Source organism: Trichomycterus rosablanca, chromosome 16, assembly GCF_030014385.1.
Source record: "Trichomycterus rosablanca isolate fTriRos1 chromosome 16, fTriRos1.hap1, whole genome shotgun sequence".
NCBI lineage: Eukaryota > Metazoa > Chordata > Actinopteri > Siluriformes > Trichomycteridae > Trichomycterus > Trichomycterus rosablanca.
Genome location: NC_086003.1, coordinates 21,870,208 through 21,889,964, shown reverse-complemented (window position 1 = coordinate 21,889,964; position 19,757 = coordinate 21,870,208). Strand labels below are relative to the sequence as shown.

General features: G+C 41.5%; 2 protein-coding genes across 2 annotated transcripts in view; one reads left to right on the top strand and one right to left on the bottom strand.

The window, feature by feature from the left end:
- The window catches only part of pcxa (pyruvate carboxylase a), a 221,871-nt gene that overhangs the window by 48,843 nt on the left and 153,271 nt on the right, over window positions 1-19,757 (bottom strand). The window lies entirely within an intron of this gene.
- Window positions 7,123-13,285, top strand: lrfn4a (leucine rich repeat and fibronectin type III domain containing 4a). Its single transcript, XM_063011219.1, has 2 exons — window positions 7,123-8,711; window positions 12,084-13,285. The coding sequence occupies exons 1-2, from the start codon at window positions 7,141-7,143 to the stop codon at window positions 13,126-13,128; spliced, it is 2,616 nt and encodes an 871-aa protein (XP_062867289.1). The 5' UTR covers window positions 7,123-7,140; the 3' UTR covers window positions 13,129-13,285.

Below are 19,757 nucleotides of genomic sequence, written 5' to 3'. Positions count from 1 at the left end.
CGCTGTTTCTGGTTCAAAAGTGGCTTGACCTGGGGAATGCGGCACCTGTAGCCCATTTCCTGCACACGCCTGTGCACGGTGGCTCTGGATGTTTCTACTCCAGACTCAGTCCACTGCTTCCGCAGGTCCCCCAAGGTCTGGAATCGGCCCTTCTCCACAATCTTCCTCAGGGTCCGGTCACCTCTTCTCGTTGTGCAGCGTTTTCTGCCACACTTTTTCCTTCCCACAGACTTCCCACTGAGGTGCCTTGATACAGCACTCTGGGAACAGCCTATTCGTTCAGAAATTTCTTTCTGTGTCTTACCCTCTTGCTTGAGGGTGTCAATGATGGCCTTCTGGACAGCAGTCAGGTCGGCAGTCTTACCCATGATTGCAGTTTTGAGTAATGAACAAGGCTGGGAGTTTTTAAAAGCCTCAGGAATCTTTTGCAGGTGTTTAGAGTTAATTCGTTGATTCAGATGATTAGGTTAATAGTTCGTTTAGAGAACCTTTTCATGATATGCTAATTTTTTGAGATAGGAATTTTGGGTTTTCATGAGCTGTATGCCAAAATCATCAGTATTAAAACAATAAAAGACCTGAAATATTTCAGTTGGTGTGCAATGAATCTAAAATATATGAAAGTTTAATTTTTATCATTACATTATGGAAAATAATGAACTTTATCACAATATGCTAATTTTTTGAGAAGGACCTGTATTTAAGTATTTTAAGTAAAGATGTGTAAAAGGTTAATTTTACAAGTGTATACTATGGAGGCACTACATGTATTTGGGGGAGAACTGAAACTACTGACAAGAAGAAGAAAAAAACTAAGTATGTATAATTATATGGAAATGTTTAATGTTGTAATAATGTGTTTTATCTATTACATGTAGCATCCTGAACCTGACTGGCATGTGGGCGGGTCTATTTAAAAATGTATATATATTTATATACTTTAAAAATGTATTTGGCCTGATTATATTAGTGTTTGTGATTTAACCATTATTTCTTTTTATTTTTTAAAAATTTTATTTATGCATTTTCTCCCATTTTAGTGTAGTCAATTTGTCTTCCGCTGTTGGGGGATCCCTGATTGCAGTCGAGGTGGGTATATTGCCGCACGCAGCCCTTAGCGGAACACTTTTTCAACTATGCATTCTGCACAGGAGCCTCTCTATATCAGGGTCCTTACACAGCGTTTGAAGAACACACCCACATAGTCCGGTCATCCCGCCCTAGCAGAACCGTGCCTGCTGCAGGCGGTGGCAACGCAGAGTTTCAAAATGAGGAGTTTAGAATCTAGGTGCTGGTGTGCTAGTGGAATATCCCACTGTGCCACCGGGGCACCTTTAACATCATTTCACTGATTAAAAAACACAGGTCTGAAAAAAACACAGGTCTGTCAGCATTAATCTTAATAAATATCTATAAAGAACTACAGTTTACAAAAAAAAGACTAATTTGTGGGTTCTGCTTAAACAGTAGTACATATGCCCCTTGTGTCAACAGGCTAAATTTAAAATTGTTAGTCATTTTTTATTTAAATCAAATAAATCAGAAAGCAGTGAGCAGTTTAATTATTTGAACATTTTAATTATTATTTAATTATCTGATTTATATATATTAATAAGAACTCTGATGTTTTGTTAACACTCACTAATTACTAATTTAATGCATGCAACAAGTTTAAAAAAAGTTATGACAGGAGCCATATGAGACATATACATTTGTGGAATGATCAAACCACCCATAATTGGGTATAAAAGAAGCATTAAAGAAGGCTTAGTGCTTTACAAGCAGGGATGGTTCTCAATGCATGATTCCAAGAAATAAGTAAAAGTCACCTTCTACAGTTCATAACATTATTAAAAGATTCTGAGAATCCAGAAAATCCTGTATGTAAAGGGCAAGGAAACCAATAATAAATGCTTGTGACCTTTGATTGCTCAGATGACATTGCCTTAAAATGCTTCTGTAATGAATATAACCACTTTTTTTTTTTTTACATTTAGAGACTGAAACAAAATAAAGGAAACCTTAATAACAAAAATGTTCTTGCACATTTCATACTTCAATTAGAGCTTTTTGAGCAGCTACTGGTACTTCAGAAGTGTCTGACTTCTAAAAGATTACATTTATAACTGCATATAGCACTGTAGGCAAATTTCCTGAAGTGCTTTTAATGTCAGCGTGATTTATAAACTACAAGACTTTCAATTAGAATGCAGTGGCTGATGCAAATTAAACAGAAATTATGCTGGGACAATGAGATCTCCCCCTGGGTTCAGTCTGGTATGAATTTCATTTGTATTCTAAGCCTCGGTTACAGTAAGAAGTAGAAAATAATATACACAGTTCATCTGCCAGTTCAGATATTCAATAAGGAACTGGCCGAAGCTAAACATAGAGTCTGAATGATCTCTAACCAGCATTAAGTGCTCAGTATTATGACACTACCATTCTATACACCGACCAGGTGAAGTGAATAACACTGATTATCCCTTCATCATGGTACCTGTTAGTGGGTGGGATATATTAGGCAGCAAGTGAACATTTTATCCTCAAAGTTGATGTGTTAGAAACAGGAAAAATGGGCGAGCGTAAGCAATGGAGCGAGTTTGACAAGGGCCAAATTGTGATAGCTAGACGACTGAGTCAAAGCATCTCCAAAACTGCAGCTCTTGTGGGGTGTTCCCGGTCTGCAGTGGTCAGTATCTATCAAAAGTTGTCCAAGGAAAGAACAGTGGTAAACCAGCGACAGGGTCATGGGTGGCCAAGGCTCACTGATGCACGTGGAGAGCGAACGCTGGCCCTTTTGGTCTGATTCAACAGACGAGCTTCTGTAGCTCAAATTGCTGATAGAAAGGTGTCAGAATACACAGTGCATCACAGTTTGTTACATATGGGGCAGCATAGCCGCAGACCAGTCTGTTAGGAAGGTGGTCATAATGTTATGCCTCATCGGTATATATATATATAGCTGTATTGGAAACTAGTAGTGACTGATTTAGTCTTCTAAATGCAAAAACGTCCAGTTAAAGTACCATGTACTGAACGCTTTCGTTCCAGTGCTCCAATTTTTCATAAAATTAAAGGGTACAAAAATTTTCAGCCACGCCTCTTTCGTATGTGTGAACACATGCATGAATTTCAGAGGCATGAACTCCACAATAAATCTAAGAGTCAAGTGATATCTGGCACCAGGACATTACCAGCAGGCCAGTTGTTTTTTTTCATTGTTCAGATTCCAGCTCCAGTGCCCATTTGTGTCCATTTGACGGTGGATAGGAATTAAAACAAGCACTTTGACAGTCATGCGACTAAACTAGGACCAGGATATTTTTGACAAGGTAATTACCATCAAAATAAACCATAAACCATAACCCCTATTTATTCTATAACATGACGTATAACTTCTAGCTACTGCTTAACTTTCTCATTTTGGTTCTCTTTTGCTATTCCTTCTCTCCTCGTGTTGTCAGCCTGGAATGCTCTAAGCTATTCTACCACCCCCTCCCTTTCTCAGTTTCCACCTCCCTCTCTCCCTCACTCATCTTTCTCGCCTCACTCTCGCATACTCCTTGCTGTATCAGACACGTTGCAGTCCCGCACAGACGCGAACAACACTACACTCTCTGCACCAAAACCACAAAACAGAGCAGCTCGGCTCAGACATGGGAATTGAGACGGTATGGCAAAACAAAGCAATGAATAACAGCACAATCAGGAGACTGCCGTGGCTTTGGTATCCCCATACATCTCTGCTTAAGTGATGTTTTTGGATTTGCTGGGCTCGTATGGACTTGTTTTCAGTTAGAACAGGGATGCGAGGATGCTCTATGCTGGAAAGTATAGGGTAGGAGTTACAAAGGGTGTATCAGCCACCTGGAAGGGACTACAGCTATTTTCAGAGTATGGCAAGCAATGAAAAGGTGAGTTTGCTTCCGATGGGATTTTCTGAATGTCTATTTGACTGTAGCAATGGCTAAATGTGTAGAAATAACTACAGATGTGCTAGTAGACAGACTAATTCCGGAATTGGAGAATAAATGAAGTTTTAGAGATGCACTGTTAGTGTGAAATTAATGGGCATACACACACACATACACAAACTGTGTCAATGCCCGCAGGGACAGCCTGAATGCCTGCTTAATTAGATTATTTGCTTTGATGCATCAGTTTTCATTTGTTCATTTGCAATCTAAAGCAAATCACGCAAAGTCAAATTACAATCGTGATCAATGTCTGGTTAAAATAAATAACTGACAGTGGTAAAAGAATGTGACATGTATTAAAGTCTAAGACACAGGCTTGTATTGACATTCGGTAGTCAAATCATGAGCAGAAGCGGCAGCTCAGATAGCAACAGAAGAGCAATGCCATATCCAGAGCACTGATTTAGCATCTAATACATGTTTTTGTTTTTAATAGCTCGCATCTTTTAGCCAGAGGATCTGAAAGCTTCTACAAAAAGGAAACCTTTCATAACTGGGAAAAAATCGAGACGCCTGGATGCTTCAAAATTACTGAGTACTCCCTGTCTTCACCAGCTTTGCAATCAGAGGATTGGACAGTGTTTGCAAACTGCATTTCATTTGTAGCTGGAAGAGGTTTGAATAATGCCCCATGACTGAAGGTTACCCAATCCAGGACTGCATTGATTTTGAACATTTGACACTGATGGAAAACATAGAACACAATACATTTCGGAAAGACGAACTGAAATCCCATCCAACAACGGGATGTCAACACTTGTATCCACACTTGTATGTCAACACATTCCATGGAAAAAATGGATTCAAGAAAATAATAACCTGGGAGTTATGAGTCAGTCCGATTATTCATCTGTGGGGATGATGACTGATGGGAAGAAAATCAATGTTTCAAGGAGCAATACTTCTGCACATACCACATACCATTCTACTCAACATCCTCTGACTGGATCTGCCTCCTAAATACTGAGCAAACCAGGACTCTTGGTGTGGAAATGGGCAGGACAGGGAGCCATTTTAAAACTTGATCTTGCACAGACTAATCAGGTACGTCTTTGTCCTTTGTGTCTTGCTAGGTGACATTATGGCACTTACTCACATTTTTGCAGGAGGCTGTCAAGACAGGAAGGCAATGAATTATGCTCACTATTGAGTTATTACCAACCCCCCCCCCCCCCCCCCCCCCCCCCCCCCACACACACACAGTCAATACTAGGTTTTAAACCTTCCCCAAAACCTCCAATATCACTGACAAATATGTCAATTTAATTGAAAGGTGCACACAAAAGTGCCTAAGCTAATTTCATTATTAACATGTTTTTTTTTATAGATTATACTGATGCTACCCTTGCAGTATAGTCCACTATCTATTTCTGTCCTCTCCCCAAGCTGGTACAAAAATCAGAATGTCAAACTGTCCCTGTCAGTGCTCTGTTAGCGAAGGCTCATAGTCAAAATACTAATCACATTATACACTAATCCATATGGTGCATTAAGAATGAAAGAGCTATTTACACTGCTAAAAGCAACCCAGAAGCACTACACGCTACTGTTTATGTCTGGGTTATAACACTAGACACACACAGAAATTTAGACCAAAGCAAAGGAACAATCATGCCACTATAGAAAAGCAGCAGGCATTACAGAGAGCAAACAAAAATCAAAGCCAAAGCAAACAAACACTGCTGCTGCCCACAGACACAACAATCATCCAATCTCACAACTGTGACACAAAAGAGATGGTCAATGATCACTGACCTGTGGCAAACCACACAGGCATTGACTCTGGCAATCAAAAAGAAACCACCTTTTGTTCACCTTGATAAACGTGATACTCTATGACGCTCTATGATCACTCTATGTCAACTACACCCACTGCTAACATTAGTTACTTTAAATAAATGTATTTATTATATGTACACTGATCAGCCATAACAATAAAACCACCTCCTTGTTTCTACACTCACTGTCCATTTTATCAGCTCCACTTACCATGCTTTGTTAGCCCACTTTCATGCTGTTCTTCAATGATCAGGACCCCCACAGGACCACCACAGAGTAGGTATTATTTAGGTGGTGGGTCATTCTCAGCACTGCAGTGACACTGACATGGAGGTGGTGTGTTAGTGTGTGTTGTGCTGGTATGAGTGGAAACGACACAGAAGTGCTGATTGAGTTTGTGAACACCTCACCGTCACTGCCGGACTCAAAATAGTCCACCAACTAAAAACATCCGTCCAACAGCGCCCCATGGGCAGCGTCCTGTGACCACTGATGAAGGTCTAGAAGATGATCAACTCAAACAGCGGCAATAGATGAGCGCTCGTCTCTGACTTTACATCTACAAGGTGGACCAACTAGAGTGGACAGTGAGTGGACACGGTATTTAAAAACTCCAGCAGCGCAGCTGTGTCTGATCCACTCATACCAGCACAACACACACTAACACACTAACACACCACCACCATGTCAGTGTCACTGCAGCGCTGAGAATGATCCACCACCTAAATAATACCTGCTCTGTGGTAGTCCTGTGGGGGTCCTGACCATTGAAGTACAGGGTGAAAGCAGGTTAAAAAAGCATGCAGAGAAACAGCTGGACTAGGGTCAGTAATTGTAGAACTTCAAAGTGCTTCTATATGGTAGGTGGAGCTGATTAAATGGACAGTGAGTGTAGATCAGTGTATGTCTCCATTGTTAGTCACAAAAAAGAGAAAAAACTGTCCTTTACAAGTGTATGTAAACTTCCGACAACTAACCTACGACTGTCAGTTGATAAATGCTTACAAACTCAAGCAAAGCCTAAAAATTCAGGCTATTATTCACCAGTGGTTAATACCAGTAGCTGAGCTGTACAGGAGTTCCACTCAGAATGTATGCATAGATTAATCAAGCAAGCCCTAGATGAGCCTGCTGGCATATCACCAACCCCTGATGGTAATTAATGGACAACTGCATTTGTGCTGAGAATCTGTAAATGGAAAAGCAGGCGTATAGATGATCAGTTTCATCCAGAAAACTCCTAGCTAGTATTGTTATTTCTAAGCTGTTCAATAATTTATAGACAGCATTTCGAGCAAATGTAAATCCTACTGCAGGTGATCACATGTCTGACAATGTGGTTTATCTTCTTTGCACAGGTCTGTGGATAAATACATCTATCATGCCAAGCTCTGGACTGTTGTGCCCATCTAGCATAAAGGATCTACCACTAGGCACAAAATACATTTGCCCCAAAAGAGATTCCTGCCTTTCATTCCCTTTGTCTTTGTTATGGTTAAGCCTATTGAGCTATTTGCTGCTTGGATACTGTCCAGGTGTATTCGCTGGAGAGACATGGGGCATGGTTTCTATTTGCCCCTTCCATTGTGTATGCCGGAACCTATCAGAGTCTCTAAGCACACTCTGTGTGAACAAAGGACTGCTCTTCGTCCCATCCAATATTGACCGCCGTACTGTGGAGCTCCGCCTTGCTGACAACTACATCCTGGAAGTGGGTGGTGCTGACTTTGCCAACATGACTGGATTAGTGGATCTGACACTTTCCAGGAACACGATACATAACCTGCGTCCATTGGCCTTTGCCGATTTGGAAAGTCTGCGATCACTGCACCTGGACACTAACCGGTTGACAGTAGTGGGACCTCAGGACTTAACAGGACTTCTCAACCTTCAGCATCTCTTTATCAACAACAACCAGCTTACAGATGTCTCAGCTGATGCCTTCGATGACTTCCTGCTAACGCTAGAAGACCTGGACCTGTCCTACAACAACCTTCGCAGAGTCCCCTGGGAAGCAATTCAGAACATGGCCAGCTTAAGCACACTCAATTTGGATCATAACCTTATAGACCAGATTGCAGAGGGATCTTTCAGTGAGTTGTACAAGCTTGCTAGGCTGGATATGACCTCCAACAGGTTACAGACACTTCCTCCTGACCCCCTGTTCTCCCGCTCACAGATTGGGGTCGTTAGCCCAACGCCTTACAACACCATCATCAGCTTAAATTTTGGTGGGAATCCTCTTCATTGCAATTGCGAGTTGTTGTGGCTGCGAAGGCTGATTCGTGAGGATGACATGGAGACCTGTGCCACACCTGCACACCTTGCTGGACGATACTTTTGGTCCATCCCAGAGGAGGAGTTTATATGCGAGCCTCCACTCATCACCCGAAACACCAACAAGCTGTGGGTCCTGGAAGGGCAGAGGGCCACCCTGAAGTGCCGTGCTCATGGTGACCCAGAGCCAGTCATCCACTGGGTCTCCCCAGATGATCGAATCGTGGCCAACACCAGCCGAATACGCTCGTATTACAACGGAACTCTGGATTTTCTGGTAACACGTGCTAGAGATGATGGAGCTTACACATGCATTGCTATAAATGCGGCTGGAGAGTCAACCACCCAGGTGGACCTAAAGATTATCCCACTGCCCCACAAGGGAAATGGAACAGTATCATTTATTAATGCTAGAGATCCTGGTGCTTCTGACATCAGTAGTGGAAGAGGAGGGTCTGTGGGAGGGATAGTAACAGTAAAGAATGTGACTGGAGGTGACGGGAAGGATGAAAATGGTGGTAGTCACACTGGAACTGAGAAAGTGGTGGGAGTTCTGGATGTGACTTCAAACTCTGCTCAGGTGCACTGGTATAAAGGAAGAACTTCATTGCCGTACTTGGTGTGGATGTACCAGATTCAGTACAATAGCACAGCTGATGATGCCCTCGTGTACAGGTGAGAACAAGTTAAAAGAATTTGTAGTCGCGACACATATGTCCAGATATTTTAATGAGGGTAGACTTTTCTAAGCTTTTCTAAGCTTAGCTCATCTAAATTCTAGGCCTCAATCACTGATAAGAGGAAACATGGCAAAGAAAGCAACACACAAAACCTCAAATGTGAGAGGTGATGAGAATTAAAATGTTTAACCAATGTAACAAGGAGTATTTTTATATTTAGTTTAAGAGTGCTGTCTCAAGAGAAGGGAGGATAATCTCTAAAAAGCTTAACTTACAGAGTTTAGAATGGTGTCTCAACCAATCAGGTTGACTGAACTTGATCTTAACAGAGGAAGAAAGGAAAGCAAGGGCAAAGAGACAAGATGGAACACATTGAAGGAAACAAGGCTGAGATAACCTTTTATATTAGAGCTTACACTTACATTTACTGCATCTGGCAGATGCTTTTTCCAAAGCGATTTACAGTTGTGATTGAATACAATTTGTGCAACTGAGAATTAAGGGCCTTGCCCAAGGGCCCAGCAGTGGCAATTTGGTGGTGGTGAGGTTGAAATCGGCAACCTTCTCATTTCTAGTCCAGTACCTTAACTGCTGAGCTACCACTGTCCTGGTTGGGTGCAGCTTAAACCCAGCACTGACAGTCTGCATTCCATCAGGGGTTTAAAATAAGCTTGGACATTGCCTACATCTTTGCAGATCATTCCTTGTGACAATCGAACTATTACACAAACTCCAAACAGGTGCACTTAGCAACTCATTGGGGTGGTCAAAATAAACACCACGGCATATTAGCTCACAGTGGTAACAGTAACAGTTTCATGCTGAAAAACCTGGTCTCAGGTGCAGACTACAATCTGTGTGTGTGGGCCATTTTTGATGATGGAATCTCAGCCCTGGCCAACACAAAAGTATTAGGTCGCGCGCAGTTCAGCACTAAAGAGAATTATCCAGAATGTCGATCACTGCAGGCTCACTTCCTAGGTGGCACGTTAACTGTGATGATAGGCGGGGTGGTCGTGGTAACATTGCTGGTCTTCACAGTGGCTATGATGATGCGAAACAGAGTCTGTGCAGACTAATTTAAAATAAACTTGGACATTGCCTACATCTTTGCAGATCATTCCTTGAGACAATCCAACTATTACACAACCGCTCAGCCTCCAAACAGTTGCACTTAGCAACTCATTGGGGTGGTCAAAGTAAACACCACGGCATATTAGCTCACAGTTTGTCTACATAAGTACAAGGTTCCCTGAAGTTTACCCACAAAGCAATGGAAATACATTAAAAACAAAAACAGCATGCTCAACAAAACAATGCATTTTTAATAGATTCCCCATTACACCCGCTATGACATAATGGCTGAAAACTGCACCACTACAGTGCGACATACAGTCTGTGTGCTATAATGGGAATTGATAATGCATAGTGAGATGGAGCGAAGCCTGTTACCACACATAGATAAATATAGAAAAAGGGAAGATGATGAGGAAAGAATGGAAGGAAGGAGCTGTGTGGAACCAATGAAAGGAAAAGCAGGTGGTAAATAGCAAAACAGGGCAATAGCACCAGTAATCTAACAAATCAACATGCAAACACTCAAGTCTAAACACTCAGTCAGGTTTCTAATAACAACTGTCTAATGATGATTCCACATTTCACGCCTGGCTGCATTAGTCACCGAGAGTCGTCATCACTGATTATTTTCTGAAAATAGTAGTCAAACCCAAAAGGAATAAAACTGATTGATATGCATACTTTTATCATACAAAATATGCAATTACTTTTATCCCGTGCTACACCATGGCTAAAAGTATGTGGGCACCTGATCATGGTGTTGTTGACTATTTAGGGTTATCTGCATTATTATGGAGTTTAGATATATGGTGTCCAAACCCTATGCTTCAGGTATTATAGTGTCCACCTGGCTGAGGAGGCTTTTTGCAATAACATTAACACCACCTCCTTGTTTCTACACTCACTGTCCATTTTATCAGCTCCACCTACCATATAGAAGCACTTTGTAGTTCTACAATTACTGATTGTAGTCCATCTGTTTCTCTACATACTTTTTTTAGCCTGCTTTCACCCTGTTCTTCAATGGTCAGGACCCCCACAGGACCACTACAGAGCAGGTATTATTTAGGTGGTGGATCATTCTTATCACTGCAGTGACACTGACATGGTGGTGGTGTGTTATTGTGTGTTGTGCTGGTATGAGTGGATCAGACACAGCAGCGCTGCTAGAGTTTTTAAATACCGTGTCCACTCACTGTCCACTCTACAGTATAAGACACTCCTACCTAGTTGCTCCACCTTGTAGATGTAAAGTCAGAGACGATCGCTCATCTATTGCTGCTGTTTGAATTGGTCATCTTCTAGACCTTCATCAGTGGTCACGGGACGCTGCCTACGGGGCGCTGAATATATTGGCTGGATATATTTTTGGTTGGTGGATTATTCTCAGTCCAGCAGTGACAGTGGGGTGTTTAAAAACTCCAGCAGCGCTGCTGTGTCTTATCCACTCATACACACTAACACACCAGTCAGTGTCACTGCAGTGCTGAGAATGACCCACCATCCAAATAATACCTGCTCTGTGGTGGTCCTGTGGGGGTCCTGACCATTGAAGAACAGCATGAAAGGGGGCTAACAAAGCATGCAAAAAAACAGATGCAGAGAAACTACAGTCAGTAATTGTAGAACTCCAAAGTGCTTCTATATGGTAAGTGGTGCTGATAAAAATGGACAGTGAGTGCAGAAACAAGGAGGTGGTTTTAATGTTATGGCTGATCAGTGTATACTCAAACAGAGCAGACAGACTAAACCTAAAGATCAGATTAAAATGGCTCAAGGTCTCATTGCAAAAAAACAAAAAAAAACAAACAGCCATTTCCTTTTAATAGCACTCGTCTAAATCTTGTTTAGCCATGAAGTGCTTTTCTAAAAGCTTGTCTACCAATGAAGTCTTGTAGCCACACTAAACAGATCTTTAGTTCGACATGTTTCTGTATAGAACGCGGTTTTCAATTTGAGATTGTATAGACTAATGCAGGATGGAGTCCTTCAGGCAGGACAACACAAATACATTCGGCTTTATTGTAAAAATGCTTTATTACTTGTCAGCGTCCTCTCAAGCACTGAAGAATTCTCTTGAATCCCTAAATTCTACAGTGCATTGTTGCGGAGTATTGATTTAGGCTATACAAAAGCAGCTTCGCTCGCTTCTATCTCTAAAAAGAGGCACTTTTAAAATTAGCACACTCCACTTGTTCCTTATTGTATTTCAGTACTTTTTTTCACCCTGGTAAGACTCCAATATTTGTCACCATATCACACTGATATTCTATCTTCTCCTTTCTTGCAGAATTCTGCCGTCTACGAGTAACAGTTTCATGCTGAAAAACCTGGTCTCAGGTGCAGACTACAATCTGTGTGTGTTGGCCATTTTTGATGATGGAATCTCAGCCCTGGCCAACACAAAAGTATTAGGTTGCACCCAGTTCAGCACTAAAGAGGATTATCCAGAATGTCGATCACTGCAGGCGCACTTCCTAGGTGGCACGTTAACTGTGATGATAGGCGGGGTGGTCGTGGTAACGTTGCTGGTCTTCACGGTGGCTATGATGATGCGACACAGAGTCTGTGTCGACTGTCGTGACTACGCCAACCAGTCGGGTGAGTTTCTTCCAGGGAAAGGGGTGGATGTTTATGCCCAAACTAACGGAAATAACAGTGTCATGATGGTGGCTTTACCAAACCGCTTACAAGCCCAGCAACCAAGACCAGTACATACAAAAGCCAAAAATAAAGAGCAAAAAAAAAATCCAGGGCCCGGCAGCAGTCGGGGTGGAGATATTGACCCAACAAGGAAGAAACAAGCACAGTCATTTACACCAGAAAGTGAAGGAGTAACATACTACTACTCCCCTGCCAAAGCTGCACTCACCCTGCCCCAACCACTGAAGCAGGACTGCAAGCTGAAGCTGCGAAGGTCTGTGGACAAAGGTAGCGTTCAAGGATTTAGGCACTCCATAGCCTCAGTGGCAACTACTCAGGCAGGAAAAAGTGAAGGGGAGGGAAGCTCAGACCTAGATTGTGAAGGAAGGCAAGTGCTGGGAGCTAAGCGCAGCTGCTCTTTTGACGCGGGCGAGATCACCACAACAACGTGCTACAGCTACGCCAAGCGACTGAGCTTCATCTGGACCCGCCGCAGCCAGTCTCTTCATAGCATGCTAGTGCAGTGCGCGTCCAACACCAGCACGTCCAGCACAGCCAGCGAGCAATACAGTCATGTATTAATGCACGGGTATTTGCAAACCCACGCCTCCAACAACTCCTCAAACTCCAATTCTAACTCAAACTGTAGCATGGCTGCAAATCCTGGAGACCTGGAGGAGAGTGTGGTCTAGCAGCTGACGCGAGAAAGGGACTGCAATGTCTAGTGTCAGCCTACGGCAAAATGTGCCATGATAAGTGTGATAAATGTGCCATGAAAAACACTGTACCATAAAAAAGAGTAAACATTTTCATACAAAGCAAGAAAAGCAAATAAAAATTTCAAATACTGTCCAGTATGAATGGTGGAATGAGGATTTCTGTACATCATAAAAGGTTTTTTTTCTGTTAACTAATATTCTTAGGCACTAAGAGGCAAAAAACTAATTAAAAGTGTGGGTGGCATGATTTGGAGAAATTAGATTCAAGGGCGCCTTCGTTTGGTCGACATGCTTCAAGCATTTGGAGGATTACAACCATGAGCTTCAGTTGTGATGAGATTAATGAACCAATTAATACATTTTTAAAATAAATCAGCCACTAATTTACATCAACACAACATAATTAGAATGCAAATAAGGAGTTCAAACAAATAAATACACACCGACGAGGCATAACATTATGACCACTGAAAGGTGAAGTGAATAACACTGATTATCTCTTCATCACAGCACCTGTTAGTGGGTGGGATATATTAGGCAGCAAGTGAACATTTTAACCTCGAAGTCGGTGTGTTAGAAGCAGGAAAAATGGGCGAGCTATGGGAAGAAGGCAAGCCGGCGGAGGCAGTGTGATGCTTTGGGCAATGTTCTGCTGAGAAACCTTGGGTCCTGCCATCCATGTGGATGTTACTTTGACACGTCCTACCTACCTAAGCATTGTTACAGACCATGTACGTCCTTTCATGGAAACGCTATTCCCTGATGGCTGTGGCCTGCCACAAAGCAAAAATGGTTCAGGAATGGTTTGACGAGCACAACAACGAGTTTGAGGAGTTGACTTGGCCTCCAAATTCCCCAGATCTCAATCCAATCAGGCATCTGTGGGATGTGCTGGACAAACAAGTCTGATCCATGGAGGCCCCACCTCACAACTTACAGGAGTTAAAGGATCTGCTGCTAACATCTTGGTGCCAGGGGTCTAGTGGAGTCCATGTCTCAATGGGTCAGGGCTGTTTTGGCAGCATAAGGGGGACCATCACAATATTAGGAAGGTGGTCATAATGTTATTCCTGATCGGTGTATAACAAACAAATTTAAACCTTTTCCCCCTTATTTTCTCCCCTAATCTAGTCGTGTCCAATTACCCTGATTGCATCCTCCACTGATTCAACCCTCCACCGCTGACTGAGGACGCTTCTCAACTAACACACGCCCCCTCCGACACGTGCTCAGTACAGACTGCATTTTTCACCTGCACGAGTCGAGTTCATATATACCGATCAGCACTGTACACGGAGAGCCACACCCTGATCAGCATTATTCCTTAGCCCTGTGCAGGTGCCATTAATCAACCAGCAGGGGTCGTAATCGAACCAGTTATGAGGACCCATGATCCGGCTTGCTCCTAACCCTATGAACAACAGCCAATTGTTCATGCAGCCTCCCAGCCCAGCCGGGTGGCAGAGCTGAGTTTCAATACAATGTATACGAAAATCCAGCTCTGGTGTGCTAGCGTATTTTACTGCTGCACCACCTGAGCGAGGAGTCAACCTAGTTATATTTATATGGGCACAGAAACTGTACCAGCTGATCAATAACATGGATTGCAACAGTTAAATGGCACAGAACTTTCTACATCATTAAATTAAGAATCTAGATTGATTTATGTCTATTTCTTACATTTTTTACAATTCTGAATTCAACTACAGAAAAAGTTATTATATATTATATTTTATAATAATTATTTTTATTACTACATGAGATAAATGGGAAATGCAGAATAAGCATAATTAAAAAAAAAAAAAGAGATTTATTCGATTTGATTGATGTAAATGCAAAATGGGTCCCAATTTACCCCCTTCTCTACTGCACTTCGACTTTTTACAACTTTCTTTTAAGGCCATATTCAGAGCTGACTTATGCGCCCGTAGTAAGGAGTAATTACTGAAATTGCACTGCTGCGAGAGTCACATCTGAATTGTGAAAATGCATCACAGATTTTTTCCCCCAAAACCAGGTGTGGGGTTTTATAGATTTTTTTGTTTGCTATTCACTGTTTGAACTCATAAGTAGTCCAGGACTGCTTTCTAAAAATATGAGGCATGGCATCTACAGTATTTCACCATGAAAGCTGTTTGAAGCAGAAGATAAAAAGAAGTGGTTTAAATAAAGTGCTTCTGAGCTGCTGACAGTCTAAGTGGACTTGTACTTGTAAGGTAGGAGTTTTATGTGTAATTGTAATGCGGTTAGACCAAAAGTTTACATACATTTACATAAAAGAAGTCATAGGATTCAAATGATTTCAGTAACTGTTCTTTATGTATATACATGTATACCAATCAGCCATAACATTGAAACCACCTCCTTGTTTCTACACTCACTGTCCATTTTATCAGCTCCACTTACCATATAGAAGCACTATATGTAGTTCTACAATTACTGACTGTAGTCCATCTGTTTCTCTACATACTTTGAACCTGCTTTCACCCTGTTCTTCACTGGTCAGGACTCCCACAGGACCACCACAGAGCAGGTATTATTTAGCTGGTGGATCATTCTCAGCACTGCAGTGACACTGACTTGGTGGTGGTGTGTTAGTGTGTGTTGTGCTGGTATGAGTGGATCAGACACAGCAGTGCTGCTGGATTTTTTAAATACTGTGTCCACTCACTGTCCACTCTATTAGACACTCCTACCTAGTTGGTCCACCTTGTAGATGTAAAGTCAGAGACGATCGCTCATCTATTGCTGCTGTTTGAGTTGGTCATCTTCTAGACCTTCATCAGTGGTCACAGGATGCTGCCCACGAGACGCTGTTGGCTGGATGTTTTTGATTGGTGGACTATTCTCAGTCCAGCAGTGACAGTGAGGTGTTTAAAAACTCCATCAGCACTGCTGTGTCTGATCCACTCATACCAGCACAACACACACTAACACACCACCACCATGTCAGTGTCACTGCAGCGCTGAGAATGATCCACCACCTAAATAATACCTGCTCTGTGGTGGTCCTGTGGGGGTCCTGACCATTGAAGAACAGGGTAAAAGCAGGCTCTATGTAGAGAAACACCTACTATATATATATATATATATATATATATATATATATATATATATATGTAAACAAATTTTTAAAAAGCAACTGACCAACAGGAGTGGGTAAACAGTACCTACAACAGTACATCTGATGTGTAAGTCATTGTTAAATCCACTATCTGTATTACACAGATGACATGTCAAATCATGAGCACGTATCACACTTCAAAGTGTAGCTGCCAGCTCTGAACACACACAAACGTGATGAAACACTTGGTTAAAAGTCCACCCAGAGCTGATTCTGCCATCGGTCAGGACTTTATTGTCACATCTTTGTTATTTCCTGCCATATTTCTTCACTCACCCCTGTTGGGTAGACGATAAATGGGGTATGGAACAAAAGAAAACAGGAAAAGCTTTTTGTGAAAAAGCTGACAATAAGAGCTGAGAAATGCTTGGAGTTGGACGACATAAACAGAGGCAGAAGTGATATATAGTGAGGTCAATGTAAATAGAGAGGTGACTTGGCAAATGACTTGAAATGTAATAAATTTCCAATTGAGACTAAAACCACATCAGTTATGTAACTAGGTCATTGGTAGAATACATTTTTCACATGAAATAAAGTGGGTGGTGAGGTGAGCTGTTTGGGACATACCCTACTTTACTGTCTACTTTTATTTAAGCTTTGCCTTTGAGGGTACATGATTTTTTAGTCAGAACAGATTTTTTTTCTGCCATTTATTTTCTTCTTACATTATAACAGCTGTACTCCTGTGTCGTCCTATATCTCAAAAAACCTATTGTCCCTTATGAGGAACTATCACCCTGTCGAGAGTGTATTCCTTGTGTGCACTTCATGTTTCAAATGGTGCCAGAACCATGGCAACCTTGACCAGGATAAACATTTAAAAATATATCAATAAAAAATACTAACAATGGCGCTCAGGTGGCACAGCGACAAAACACGCCAGCACACCAGAGCTGACATTTCGATTCGAACTTATCGGTTCGAAACTCAGCTCTGCCATCTGGCTGGGCTGGAAGCCTACATGAAAAACAATTGGCTGTTGTTCATACAGGGTGGGAGCTGGACAGGGAACTCCTCATAACTGATGCAATTACGACCTCTGCTGGCTGATTGATGGCGGAATAATGTGTTGATCAGGGTGTGGCTCTCTGTACACAGAGCTGATCCGCATATGAACAAAGCTTAACATAATTGGGGTAATTGGATGCACTAAAAGTTGGAAGAAAACAGGTAGAAAAAGCATAAACAAAAATATATACAAAAAACAATAAGAAGAAATGTAAGTTTAGGTTATTTGGTCTGTAAAAGTAAAAAAAGAAAAACATATTTTACTTAAATGGCAGCAGGTGAAAATGTAATGTCAATTTTTAGTTCACGTCCTAAGGATGTGTGCTGGTTGCTTAGTAACAGACAACAAGTAAATATTTATTTTAAGTGGTTTATGATTTTGCAACTTAAGATGGAAAGATATTCTTAAATTAAGATGAATTATTATTAAGATTAATTATTTAGATCTTATCCCTGATTAAGACATGTTGGATACTGTATGCAGGACAACAGGCAGCAGCCATGCAGACAGAGTCTGTTCTCTCTCACTACAGCTGCACCGACTGGTTTTGAAAAGTACACTGGTCAATATCTATTTGGTCTTTCTATTGCAATTAAGGTAAAAGAACGTTTCATAAAACTGTATTTGAAAAACACAGCCTGGCTTTTTTAACAGTCCTATTGCCAGTTATAGATTACAGAAATGCACCCAGGAGCACTTTACTTCCTCACAATCTTTACTGCTTACAAATAAAGTCATGCCAGACTGGCCTGCAAAATACCTAAATGCTTTTTGATACATTGGATTGGGCAGAGGGATTGGTTGCACCACAAGACTGCTAAATTTACCTAGCAAAAACTTAGGTTAGCAGACGCCTTTATCCAAAGCGACTTACAATTAAGACAGCATACATTACAAGCAATTGAGGGTTGAGGGCCTTGCTCAAGGGCCAAACAGTGGCAATCTGGCAGATGTGGGGCTTGAACCAGCAACCTTCCGATTACTAGTCCTGTACCTTAACCTTTGAGCTACCCATGCCCTTAATCATATAAAGACTCAAGTTTTTCACTTGTTTAACACCAGGATACTTTTTATTTAAGGTTCACGGCATCATATTTTAACACAAAAAAATACTAAAGAAATTACTGGTGTTAAATTGATTCAGGGATATAAGAACAGTAAACGTAAAGTTAAGAATAAAAACACAAAACATTGAAAACAGTCAAACAAAACAATCTCCCATGGTATTCCAGTTTTAGGACCTACAATGCAGAGATGGGGACTCGAGTCTGTGACTTGAATCCGAGTCTCACGTAAGTCGCACACACAGCTACTTCAGACTCGACTCGGACTCGTTTCAAATGACTCAGACTCGACTCATGACTCGCAAAAGAAATGACTTGTAAACAACAAGAGTCCCTAGTGTCAGCATGTGTTAACATTAGTTACGTGTGACAATTATATATATATATATATATATATATAACCCACAACGCACGCAATGGGTAGATGTTACAGCCAGCTTCTGGCGTAGTAATAAAGCGTTGCTCCCTGCTCCCTACTCCCTACACAGTTTGAAGTTCACTTCATTTGAACATTTTTGTTACCTTTGGATTGGAATATAAAATGGTGGAATACCCTACACAGTGCACTTTACAGGAACAACTGGGGTGAAAGGATCGCTCTTACAGAATTGGCGCTAATGGTTGAAAGAACCGCTTTCTGAACCAATCAGACCTTTTGATTTAAATTTTTAGTAAGAAATGCTGTTATTTGCATTTATTCAGTTTGCGTCACACAGATGATGTGTTAATGGAACGCTTGATTGGGTTTCTAACGAGTTCGTGTTTTACTTCACAACCGGGAAAAGTTTGGAGGTTAACCATGGGCCCCGCAGTGCACCTGTCCCCCTGGTAGTTACGCCCCTCCTTAAGATACTAACAATTTGTACTTTAAAACCCACCAACCGTGCAAATTATAATCTTCACTGTCTGTCTAGCTGTACTTAAAAGTCTCAAACCTGCTTAGCATTGCTGCACTAGTCAGGGAACACTTCCCTCAAATGACTCTTATTGTTCACATGACAACACGCACAAAAGGCATGACACGTCAGCCTACGTGTTCTACAGAGAATAGTTAACTCTGAACCTCCGAGAAAAGATAAAGGTCTTGTGTGTTGTGCTGTGACGTGCAGTAAAGTTGTCAGCGAGTTAATTGGGACACCTGGAGACATTGTTCTGCAAAGATTAATGTTAGGAGAGAGGATACAGTACTTAAAAATAACATTAAAGAACAAGTTGAACCATAAAATGAAGCAGTGCTTCTTCTCCTTAAGACCTGTCTTCCTCACACGCAGATTTAATTTGGCCAGATTGCATTCTAGTTATTTAAAGTAAGAAGAAGCGGAAAGTGTGTTTTGATGTTTCTTGAGCAGACAGTGCATGATGTACTTCCTCTGTCTCTAATTTAAAGAGAGGATGTACTCGG